Genomic DNA, 12095 nt, shown 5'->3' on the forward strand with positions numbered 1-12095 from the left:
AGCCCAAGCACAACAGCTGATAGGGAGCTCTCAAAACAGTGCGGCTTTCTCTTGTGCCCATTTGCAAAAGCACCAAAATAGAGCCGAGTTCCTGAGTCAGGAGCCCTTCAGCTCGGGATGATCTGCAGCTCTTCTCCTTCACATCGCCCACCCACGGCCATTCATTAATCAGAAATGTCAGTGGTTCTGCTCAGACCTTGGCATTACATCGCTGTGATTGGGCTTTGTTCCTTCCCAGCAATTCTCTATACTTACAGAAATGTTTCCATTCCTTCGTTGTACGAGAGTTAATAATTAAAAGAGGAAGAGAGCTCTTGGCGTTCCATTGGCCAATTTGGGGTTTTATACCACACCCTTCTCGCCTTGCTTTGAAAAACCCCTGCTTTGTGCCCACAGCACCCCGCTCCGGGTCAAGCATGGTGCCTGGGGACACCTCTACTTCTTTATGGCATTTTGCAGGGCGTGCTCCGGGCTCCTCCATTCCAAGAGCGACACGAATCCCCACCCAGGGAGCGGAGTGCAGCTGTGTGTTCATTCACACCACCAACTCAAAGGGTGAATCCACTCCCGTGTGAATTTTGCACTGATAACGCTTAAGGCTGCTGATGGTTTATAGCTTTCCTTGAATTAAATTTGCATGGAGGCAAGAAGGGCTGTGAATGGAGGAACGTATCCAGAAGGGCTCAGCATGGTGACACAACCACCGCCAGTCCCCAGCAGTGCCACCAGCACCGACGGTCCCCATAGGGCACAGGAACCCTAAGAGCTATTGCTGGCTGCTGCTGCAAGAGGATTTCTTCTGCAAAGAAATGAAACAGACAGTTGCTTTCCAGCTTGTTCCTGCAAACACCCCGAGCCCTCGCCAGGCAGCCGTGCTGGGAACAGCCTGTTCTATGGGACCGGGAAGTGCCTGTTCCCACTCAGGCGATGAGCAGCACAGCCCGGCTGCCACCCCCACAGCTTCCAGCACTCGATGGCAGCAGGAGGGGGATCGGCTTTTACATGGTCTGATAGCGATAGGATGAGGGGGGGGATGGCTGCAAACTAAAAGACTGGAGATGGAGATTGGATATTAGGAGGAAACGCTTTACTCAGAGGGCTGTGAGGCCGTGCACTGCAGCCCGGAGCTGTGTGTGCCCCATCCCTGCAGGTGCCCCAGGACAGGTGTGCACCCAGCGCTGCTTTTTTGGCTCCCCAACCCGCTCGTAAACCACCCTCGCTGCACACGGAAGGGCCTTTGTGCAGCCTTTTGTCAACAGGGCCGTCCCATTGCTATAGCTACGGCCCCTCTGCTGCTGGACACACCTGTTTGTTTTTCCAGCTCCATTCTATTGCCCTCAGATTTTTCTGCCACCTAAACAAAAATAAGGAGAGGAGCGTTGCTCTGGCCCTGTGCGGGGCTCTCGTGGCCCATTCCTACATCAGGAAGCTGTCCGTTCCCCCAGGACCTGTTCTGTGCATGCACAGTTTGTGAGCTGCTCTCTGCACAGCTCTGGATTTCTATTTTTTACCCTTAAAATCGCTGTGCTGACAGTGGCACAGGGATAGAGTGGTCGTTGTGATGTTCCCAGGTGACACAGCATCCTTGGAACGGGGATGGGGATGGAGCAGGAATTGCACAGATGCACATCGGGTTTTCCTCATGGAATATTTTCCTTTTCCTGCAGAAAACCCCCCCACAGTGTGGATATAACTTCCATCCATGCAGCAGGATCCATCCTGGGTTCTGGGTTTGGCACTGCTGCCTGGCATTGCTCACCGAACACCTCAACCCTGTGCTGACCCATCACTGGGAGCCTTCTCAGGTGGTTGCATCCCTCCTTAGGAGCATCCCAAAACCCCACAAACCATATGACTTCAAGCACTGCACGTCTATGTGCCCAGGGAAAGCGTCCCCTCCATGTGCAGACCTCACTCCCATGTGTACTATGGAGCAAATGAACCCAAACGAAGGCACTGTGATCCCAGAGGTGGGAATGGGGTGGAATGATTTGGCCCTACATCTGCCAAAAAGGTGGAAGCTGGGAGGGAAATAATTACACCAAACCTCCTCCTTCTTCCTCCCAGATATTATTGCTATTTGTTGTCCCGCTGCTTTGTGCTTCTAAATATTTAATCGGCTTGAAATTGAGTTTGTTCTTTTTTTTTTTTATTAAGGTGATGTATTATGTGCATGGTGCGTGTGTTGCCATCTGCAGAAATAAAGACTTTTCATCATAGAATCATAGAAGGGTTGGGACCCCCCAGAAGGCCATCTGCTCCCATTGCCTGCAGTGCACAGGGACACCCACAGCTCCATCAGAGCCCTCCAGCCTGACCCTGGGCTTCTCCTTGCGCCGTGCCATTGAGGTCTCACACCTTGCCCACCCCAAACATCTGGGCTGAGCATTGCCTGCAATCCCAGCTGCTGGGACTGAAACACGCCGTGTCCCCAATGCCTGCAGGGATGAACTCAGGGGCTGCACACCTGGAGCACAGGCACACATCTGGGCAGCGGCTGCAAGGGATGGAGGTGAAAAAAAACCCTCAAGTCCTTTTGCAAGAAATTGCCCTCGCTTCTTTCAGTGCTTCCATGAGGCTGAAGGGAGAGCAGTGATGGAGCACCGCACGGCCGCAGCTGCCGATTCACCCCGCAGCCCAATTTATCTTGTTAAAAAAAAAAAAAAAGAAAAACCAAAAAAGAAAAACCATCCAGTTTTGATAGTTCAGATCCCCAGTAATGGAAAATTCACGGCAGCCCCGGGGCTGGGGAGCCAAGAGCAAATTGGCGGAACTTGTTGAAAAAGCGTCCCTCGAGCTCTTTTCCACTGGAAAATCCAAAAGCTTTCTAAAACTGTTGATTTCTCATAAAACCTGAAGCAAAACACACTTGGGGGGGATAACAGGGGCGAGAAAAGGTCTTGACAATGTTGGAGCGGCCCGTGTCGCTCTGTCAGGGCAAATATTTACATTTTTTCCTTGTAAAGTTACCCTTGTTTTGAAAGCGTTTGTTTTATTTGCAGCTCCGTTACCACACTTTGAAAAAAACCACAAAGAAAACAAAGTGATTTTGCAGAAATACGATGTTCTGGCCAACGCGGAGTGCCTTTATTTTTTTTAATTTCTTCCTCAACTTCTGTGAATTTTCCCTGGGAAAGCTGACATTTCGGAGCCTTTTCCGAATGAGAGATCCCAGCACTGCCTCCAATCCCCCTTTGCTGAGCTGCATCTCGCAGGAGCAACAACTCTCAAAGGGTTAACGAAGGGTTGTGTGGGATTGGAGCCATCTGCATCGCTTCCTCCCTGCATGCTCAAAGCCTCCTGGAGCAGATGCTGCTCAGGGCCGTGTGGCATTGCTGTCATTAATGAAATACAAACCATCCGTAGCACTACAGGTAGGGGCTGCAGTGTGAGAGTGCTGTTTCTATAGGAAGTCTTTTCTTGCTTGGGAGTGGGTTGTGGTGGCCCCATGCAGGTGATGTGCTGTCCTACTGCACGTGGGCACTGCAGTGATTTCCTCATTTTGAGAGAAGATTTGGGTAGTTTGAGAATTTTGGTGATTTGTGCAATTAGGGTTCAGAAAAGGCTGATAATTAGCTGGGTGAATAAAAGAAAAATGATGTCCTATGGCAGAATCTAAGTTCCAGCTTGAGGGCTAAGTTTGGGATGAAGATTGCCATTTTGGTAGTCCCAAAGTGGGATGCAGCAAGGGGGGCACAGATCTCCCAAAACCAAATTTGGGATGCCACTTATCTAGGGCTCCCAACACAATCCATCCTAAAACCCAACACCTTCCCCTCCTCAGTCCTTTCCTGCTGTGATGGCAGTGTGTTGTGATGCACACAGGGCACTGGAGTTCTGTTGGATTGGGTTGTGTTGGGTTGTGTTGTGTTGGGTTGGGCTGGGTTGAGTTGTGTTGGGTTGTGTTGTGTTGGGTTGTGTTGTGTTGGGTTGTGTTGTGTTGGGTTGAGTTGTGTTGGGTTGAGTTGTGTTGGGTTGAGTTGTGTTGGGTTGTGTTTTGTTGGGTTGAGTTGTGTTGGGTTGAGTTGTGTTGGGTTGTGTTTTGTTGGGTTGAGTTGTGTTGGGTTGAGTTGTGTTGGGTTGTGTTTTGTTGGGTTGAGTTGTGTTGGGTTGAGTTGTGTTGGGTTTGTTTTCTTGTGTTGGGTTGGGTTAAGTTGTGTTCTGTTTGTTGTGTTGGGTTGGGTTATGTTGGGTTGAGTTGTGATGCGTTCTGCTGGGCTATGTTGTGTTATGTTGGGTTGGATCATGGTGAGTTGTGCTGTGTTGTGTTGTGCTGTGTTGTGCTGTGCTGTGTTGTGTTGGATTGGACTCAGCATGGCTGGGCTGAGCTCTCTGCTCACCCTTTGGGTTCAGCCCCTTGTGCTGGCAGGGATGTTCCTTTGACATCACCTCTCCTGAGTGCTTCCTTCCTCCCATCCGCTCTGACAGCGCTGCTCGGCTGCCTCCTGCCCAGCAGCTGTTCTGTAGCACCGCGATTTGACTGCTTGGTGACGATCCATCCAGATGGAGCGGGGCTGATGGCCTCCTTCTGCCATCTTTTTTCCATATACAAATCCTGTGCTGAAGCAGAGCAGCCGAATCCTGTCCCCACATACGGCCCCGCTGCTCCCAACCTTGTTATGCTTACAGTCAAGCACTTTGCAAGCCCGCTGACCCATGCAGATGTTAATTGCTGTTGCTGGGGATGCTGTTTGTGTGGGGAAGAGCAGGATATGACCCTGAGCTCTAACAACCCTATTGAGGTGCAGCCCAGTTCTGCTCCCAAACAGGCAGTTTTGAACCCATTTTTCCCCCAGATTTGCATTTCTCCAGTGCAGTGACCTCCATCAGGGACAAGAAATAGCTCTGCCCAGCAGCTCTCATGGAGGGTTCTGCATCACCCCATGCTCCAGCCATCTCTATTGGTGCAACCTCCATAAGCGACAAGAAATGGCTCTGCCCAGCAAACCCCATGGAGGGTTTTGCATCACCCCATGCACGCCTCGGTTCTCTGGGGCTGCACTAACAGTGCAGTGCTGGCACCTGGGCTGGACAGCATTTGCATTGAAAATCTCATCTTTGAAATGCAAAAGGCACCCGGGCCGCACGCAGGCGTGTTGATGCAGCGTGGAGTTTACGGCACCGCCTAAATATTTACGCAGACAGCTTTATGTTCTCCCTCTGCTCCTCGGTCTTGGGGCATCAGTTTCCTGTGAGCAGGGCAGTCCCAGCAGCCACAAAAGGAACACAGAAGGGCTCGATGCCCGGCGCACTCCTCCCACAGGATTTCTCTGCTTTCAGTGCCGTTTCCGAGCACTCGTCGCTCCTGCGCGAGGGGAAAGTTGGCAGCTCCCTGCACTATTGTCCACCACCTTATGAAACTCACGGATTTGGGCTGCGTTTCTGACCCAGTGGCTTATCGGGGCTCTGCATCCTGCTGGCACCGCGCTGCGCCCCGCCGCAAAACGCACGGCATCCAAAATGCACTCTGCAAAAAAAACACACCGTGCAAGGTGCTGCCTGGCTCCTTGTTCAGTTTGCAAAGGGGAAGCACAGCTGCTTCTGAGCTCTGCACTCACCCTACAGTGTGACCCTGACCCCACTGCGTGACCCTGACCCTGCAGTGTGACCCTGACCCTGTGCAGGAGATGAGCTCGCAGTGGGGACTGTGAATGTAGGGGAGGCAATGGGCCTTATGGCTGCAGCAGAACTCATGCTGACTCGCAGACAGTGGAGGAGTTTTATTTCTTTATTGGTGATTAATGGCAGTGTTTCGTTTCTAATGGAAGGAAATAGAGAGGAAATGGTTTCTCACATTCATTTATCAGGGATTTGTTTAAACGGTGCTGGAAATAGGTCAGGGCTGTGTGCTTACAGGAATGCAAAGCGGTGGGGATGGGATGGATGTCTGATGGATGGGCTCCAGGTCCGCCCCGCTGCTGCCCTAGGGGTCAGCCCTTAATGAGACAGAGACTAATTGCCTCCTCATCCCTGTGTGGATAGGGGACATCACCTCTTAGAAGCCCCCGTTTTGCAGGGAGGGGGATGGGAATGACTGATGTGTGCTGCTGCAGCCCTTTGGCATGGGGCTGTGCCTGCTTGCAGCTGCCAAAAAAACCAGTGCCCCCACCAGGTCTGTGTGCTGAGTTTGGGTTATATGGGAGCAGATGGTGGCTTTGTGGAGCAGAACATTGGCGAGAGGTGTGGGTTTTTAACAGGGCTCCTCCCAGCACCACACTGTGGTCGGGTTTGGTGCTGGGGGTGAGTTTGGGTTGGATGGTTTGGTGCTGGGGGTGAGTTTGGGTTGGATGGTTTGGTGCTGGGGGTGAGTTTGGATCTCCAGTGTGCAATATGTTCTGGTTTCTGGATGCTGCTCTCTGATGTTGGGGCAGTTCTATGGGTTTGGATCTCGGGGCTGGGGCTCCAACTCCAACAACTCGAGGGCTGAGCCCCAGGCACTGCCCACAACCCCATGCACTTTCCTTCCTCTCCATGCAGACAACACCATTCCTCATGGCCAGCCCTCTCTGGGCATCACCACCCGGAGCCCAAAAATCCTAGCAACAATGACATTGTTGGCTATATTTGCCAGGCTCGGGGCTGAGTGGCAGTGATGACACATGGAGCTGGCGGCTCCTCTCCTGCTGCCATCTGCAGTGCCTCCCACTCACTGCCATGCAACCAACCCCCAAGCAAGAGAAGTGCAGGTGCCCCATCCTTGGAGGTATCCAAGGCCACAAATGGGGCAGCGTGAGCTGGTGGGGGCACTCAGCCCATGGGTTGGAGCTGGATGACGTGTGAGGTCTCTTCCATCTGGAGCTCTATAAAGGCACAAACAGCTGTATTTCACCCCACGTTTCCACATTTTTGCAGTCCACCTGCAAAACACAGCCCCCACCGCCGCCATAAATACGGATGTTGTTACGCAGCGAGCCACAGTAAATCCTCTACAGCTTTTTGGGATGGCTGAGCTGGGAGGTCTTGGAAGTGTCACAATGAGCTCCTGGGGCTGAAGGAAGCACGCAGCTGCTGCTTTATGGCTGTCCTGCAGTGCTGCCCCTCTGACCCACACAGCACCAACCTGCGCTCCACCTCCATGGCCCTGTTTGCTTTCTCTTCCTCTTAGTTTGCCTTTCCCCTCCTTTCATTTTTTGCCTTTTCCCCCCTTCTTTTTTTCCTTTTTTTTTTTTCTGCCCCCTTTCCCCCCCTTTTTTTGCATCTTTTTTTACTTATTTCCCCTCTTTTTTGGCCCTTATTTCCCCCTTTTAATTGGCTCTTTCATGGCCTTTTTTTTTTTTTCCCCACTTTTTCAATTTTTTTAGCCCCCTTTTGGCCCTTTTATTGGCCTATTTTTCCTTTCCTTGCCCCTTTGGGGCCTTTTTTTTCTTTTTTTTTCTTTTTTTTTTTTTTCCTTTTTCTGTTCTGTGTCTCTTTTTGCCCTCTTTCTGCCCTTTTTCTGGCCTTTTTTCCCCTCTCCCCCTTTCTCCCATTTCCTCCCACCTTCCCCCCATTTTTACCCTTTCCCCCCATTTCTGTTTTTTTTTTTTTTTGCTTTTTTTCCCTTTTTTTTTCCCCTTATCCTTTGCTTGCTTTTTTTTTTCTTTTTTCTCTTTTTTATTTTTCCCTTTTTTCTTTTTTGTCCTTAATTTGCCTTTTTTTTTTTTTTAACCTTTATAATTTTTTTCCCGTTTTTTGGAGTCCCATTCCTTTTTAACCCTTTTTTTTCCTGCCTACCTCCCCCCCCCTTTTATTTTTTCTCACTTCTCCCTTTTACCTTCCCCCCCTTTTATTTCCCACACCCTCCCCTCCCTCTCCCTGCAGCTTCACAGAGGTTCCTCTCCTTCACTCTGCAAACACAAAACAGAAAGAGGAAGGAAGCCGCCGTCACTTGGCCCAACGTGAGCTCCATCCCCCCACATCTCTGTGCCCAATGAGTTCCCCTCCAGCAGCCCACAGCTGAACAGACCCCACCAGGGCTGCATGGGGCCGCAGTGCCCTCCTTGCTCTGCCCTGCAGCCTCCTCTCCTGTTTGCTTTTGCTCTTTCCTACACGCCAGCACGGGGAATCACAAACCACAAAGGCTTTTATTTAAAAAAAAAAAAAGAAAAAAACTATTTTTTTTTTTTCTTTTTTTTTTTCCAGGAGGTGTTTTACATCAGGGAAAAGAGCCATCGGAGCGTCAGTGAGTGTCACGGTGTTCCCCCTCGGTGGATATTAATGGGTTTTCCTCCCTTTGAAAGAGGTCAGGACACAGCACGTAAATAAATGAGGATTGCCCAACATGGGTCTGGAACCACAGACAGACACTGAGTGAAGTGTTTGGGGCAAATGCCAGGAAATTCAGCAGCGAGGCTCAGGGCAGCCCTCAGCACTCCCACTGGGAAATGGGTTTGGGTTGTCCCTAAATGCTCAGGGCAGCAGACTTAGAAAAAAATATCAGCATCATTCCAAGCAAAGCATCTGTCCTACAGGGGGGGAATCCTGCTCCTGGAGGGCTGGAAAGAATGGAGCACAGAGCACCAGTCCAGTGGGGAAGCACGCTCTGCAAGGAGCATCTGTATTCGTCTTCCAGATGTGCACACATCTGGCTGCAGCTGTGGTTCATGGGCCTTGGTGAGGGTAATCCAACTCAGCACCAAGAAGACAAATCCCAATGATACCCAACCCTCTTCCAGCACACCCAGCTGAGCTCTAAGAGCACAAAACCCAATGATACCCAACACCCAAACCACACATCTCGGTGGCCCTGAGGTTGTGTTTCCAGCAGAGATGGAAACATGACAACCACAGCCACGAAGTGAAGGTTGGCACCTCTTTTGAGGGCATTTTGGTGTTTTTTTGGAGCTCCCTGTGGGAGCAGAGCCCTCCCTGTGGCTGCCTGCAGCCTTGGCTTTGGGATTAAAAATAACACCTGGAGCATGGCTCCGAAAGGTCGGCTGGCGCATAGCATTTAGAAGAGCCTCAAAGTGTTATTTCAAGGTGGTTTGTATTTTTTTCTTTCTTTTTTTTTTTTTTTAATCCATAGGAAAAGCAAATATCAAAGCTGCTGTGGAAAAAAAAAGCCGCTCCTGGCTCAGCTTGCAGATGGGAGCCAGCAAAGCTCCTTCTTTACCCATTTTCTGGGAGCAGAATAGAGATAAAAGCAAATCTTCCCCAGTGAGGGTGGGTTTGGGAGCAGCGCAGGGCTCAGGTTCAGCCCGGCCCCTCAAACCATGGGGGAAAGCAACAGAAATAAGGAGATTTGCCTTTTGTTTTCTTCTGGGGCTGATGCTGTTGCAGCAGGGAACCCCCAGCGTGGGGCCATAGGGCCTCATTTCCCACCCCATGGCCTCGCTGACCCGTGCCCATTTTGGGGCTGTGTTCTCTGCAGACCATTTGCCATCACTGGTCAGTATTGGGCTAATTGACTGCTAATAGTTGTCATGAACTGCTTAATTACAGGCAGGGCTGCTGGTGTTACCTTTGCTGACAGCTGGCTCCCGCAGGACTTTTTGATTGCTCCCAATTTTGTCAATCTTTAACTTTCTGAGCCCGGGCATCACCTTCGTGCTCCCTTCCAGTGCCAACCTGCAGGATGAAGGGCTTGGAATAGAGATTCTTAGACGTTGCCCAAAGAAATGAGATTGCTCCATCCCTGCAGGTGCCCCAGGGGAAGTTGTGTGGGGCTTTGGGCAGCCTGGTCTGGTGGGGGACAACCAGTCCATGTGTTGGAACGGGATGGGCTGTAAGGTCCTTTTCATCCCAACCATTTCCAGTGATACCCCAAAGCTATGCCATGCAACAGTTCCATAATAACAGGTGGAATTTATTCTCCCTCAGGCTCCTACAAGCTTCACATAGAAGAAATACAGCTTTCACCCCCAAAAGCTCTCGGGAGGCAGACAGCAACTGGAAGCCACAGGGTGTGGAGCTGCTTCCTGCAGGAGGGGCCGGGAGGGCCCATCTCACAGCAGGAAAACCGAATTTAGAGCATTGGAGAGCACAAAGCTGCACTTCCTCCAGGCCCTCTGCTCCGGTGGGATGTGAGAAAGGCATTCTATAAATAAGTGCTTGGATAAATAAATGAGGCTGAGCTCCTCCCCGTGGAGCTGCTTCCTCCTGCCCGGAGACCCGTCAACACTCCCAGCATGGAGAGCTTGAGGCATTGCACATCCCATAGGTGTGGGATGGCTGTTGGGTGGTACCAATGGGCTTTGGGGCAGCCCTGCTTTGGTAGATGGGTGTGGATGCCCCGTCCCTGCAGACCCCCAGGGTCAGGCTGGAGGGATCTGAGCACTGATGGAGCTGTGGGTGTCCCTGTGCACTGCAGGCAGTGGAAGTAAATGGCCTTTGGGGGTCCCTTCCAACTCAACAATTCTATGATTCTGTGAACTCAGGATGGTGTTGCTGTGTGCAGAGCTCTTGCTGCAAGGAACCACCGTTTAAATTGCAGAACAGCAATGCAAAGGCTGCATGTTGTGCAGCGGGGAGCCTCTTCCAACAGGGACCAACACTGGGACAGAACGATTGCTCATCGTGTGGGCTCCCATGGAGGTGCTGTGCCATGGGCAGAGGAGCACCGTGCAGCCCTGAGAGCCCTGACACGGGGTGACCTGGCCGTGGGGTGGCAGTGATGCTGTGCCATGTGCATGGGATATTTCCTGCCTCCTGCCCACATTCTGTGCTGTGTATCTCTCCGGATACCTCACAGCGATGGGCATTCCGCGTGCTGCGGGGTTCCCTTTGTCACCGGGATGTCCCCATTCAGGGCACGGCTGCTGGGGATCACCAACAGCAGCATTGAGTGGGCAATGGGGGGGGAGAGAGGGGGGAGGTCCCACGCAGCGCTTTGGTACCGATAAAGCCTTCCTATGTCTTCCAGCATCAGACTGAACGGTGAGGAAGCGGGTGGCTGCTCGGAGAGCTGCACCACAGCTGTTTCCTAAAACTTTGCGATGAAACTCACGGAAGCGGCGGACCGCGGGGCGGCTCTGGGGGAGGCGGGGGAAACGACAGCGGGGCGGAGCGGGGGGCGGACCGGAGCGGGGCTCCCCTTCCCCGGAGGTACCGAGGGAGCGTCGGTACCCGAGTGCGCTCTCTGCGCGTCCCCGTCCTCCCCGTCCCCCGCCGGCCCCGGGTTTGCTCCGGGCGGCGCCGGCGGGGCATGGAGGCAGCGCACAGCGTGCCGGTGCGGGACGTGCTGAGCCGCTTCGGTGTGACCGAGAGCTGCGGGCTCAGCCCCGAGCAGGTCCGCCGCAACCGGGAGAAGTACGGCCCCAATGGTGAGTGAGTGGTAATGGGGGCACCTGTTGGGTAGGGAGGGGTTGGTGGAGGGTAATTAGCGGGATGGGGTTTATTGGGCCGTTCCGCTGTGCGGGGTGGGTGAAGTTCTTCGTTGCCGGAGGGGACGGAGCGGGGATGTGTGCGGCTTCTGGAGGAGAGCCGGTGAGAAAATCGGGGTCGGGAGCGCTCGGTGGGGACTGTGCGGGGCTGTGAGGGTTGCGGGGCTTCGGAGGTGCGGGTGATGCCTCGGAGCTGAGCGGGTTGTGCTCTGTCCCGGGTCGGAGCGCGTTGTTGGGTCTCCTTTCTGTTTGATCCTTGCGCCTGAGGTTAGGGAAAAGCTCCGTTTGTCAGACGGGACCGGGGCTGCGCTTCCTCTCGCGCAGCAGTGAGGTGCTCCCAGCGCTGACCCCGCGTCTCCCTGCAGCAGCACCGAGCAGCGCGCATCCCACCTGCTCCCCGCCCCGGCTGCGTTAGGAGCGGGCAGCTGCAGCCCCGCTCCGTGAGCTGGGAGCCCTCAGCTTTGGGATTCCCCTGCTTTGAGGCCGAGCATCGCTCCCAGATGGATGCCCCAGCTCTGGGAACGCTGCCCCCGATGGGCTCCTTCCCCAGTGTCCCCGCTGGGTTGGTGTGCATGCGGTGCCCCGCAGCGGGGTCACACAGCAGCAGCAGCAGCGCAGTGGCTTCTCCCCTGTTTGCCCAGGTGAATCATCCCTGCTGAGTCAGGCCCAGCACCGCGTGACGTGGGTGCAAAGCAAAGGGCTAGTGGTGGCAATTTGTTGTTTTTTCTATTCCCCCCTCCACACACACATACATACACCTCTCCAAGCAATGGCTGCGTGCTCACCTCTGTCTGT

General features: G+C 53.0%; 1 protein-coding gene across 2 annotated transcripts in view; it reads left to right on the forward strand.

Annotated features, from left to right (window-relative positions):
• The first annotated feature begins 11001 nt into the window (after window positions 1-11001).
• Window positions 11002-12095, forward strand: part of ATP2A3 (ATPase sarcoplasmic/endoplasmic reticulum Ca2+ transporting 3) — a 36259-nt gene continuing 35165 nt past the window's right edge. For both annotated transcript variants that reach the window (XM_031591877.2, XM_031591878.2), the window contains exon 1: window positions 11002-11240. In XM_031591877.2, the coding sequence (XP_031447737.2) occupies window positions 11123-11240 (118 nt within the window). In that variant the 5' untranslated portion in view covers window positions 11002-11122. The remainder of the gene's footprint in view (window positions 11241-12095) is intronic.

This window comes from Phasianus colchicus, chromosome 21 (genome assembly GCF_987193195.1).
Source record: "Phasianus colchicus chromosome 21, bPhaCol1.hap1.1, whole genome shotgun sequence".
Taxonomy (NCBI): domain Eukaryota; kingdom Metazoa; phylum Chordata; class Aves; order Galliformes; family Phasianidae; genus Phasianus; species Phasianus colchicus.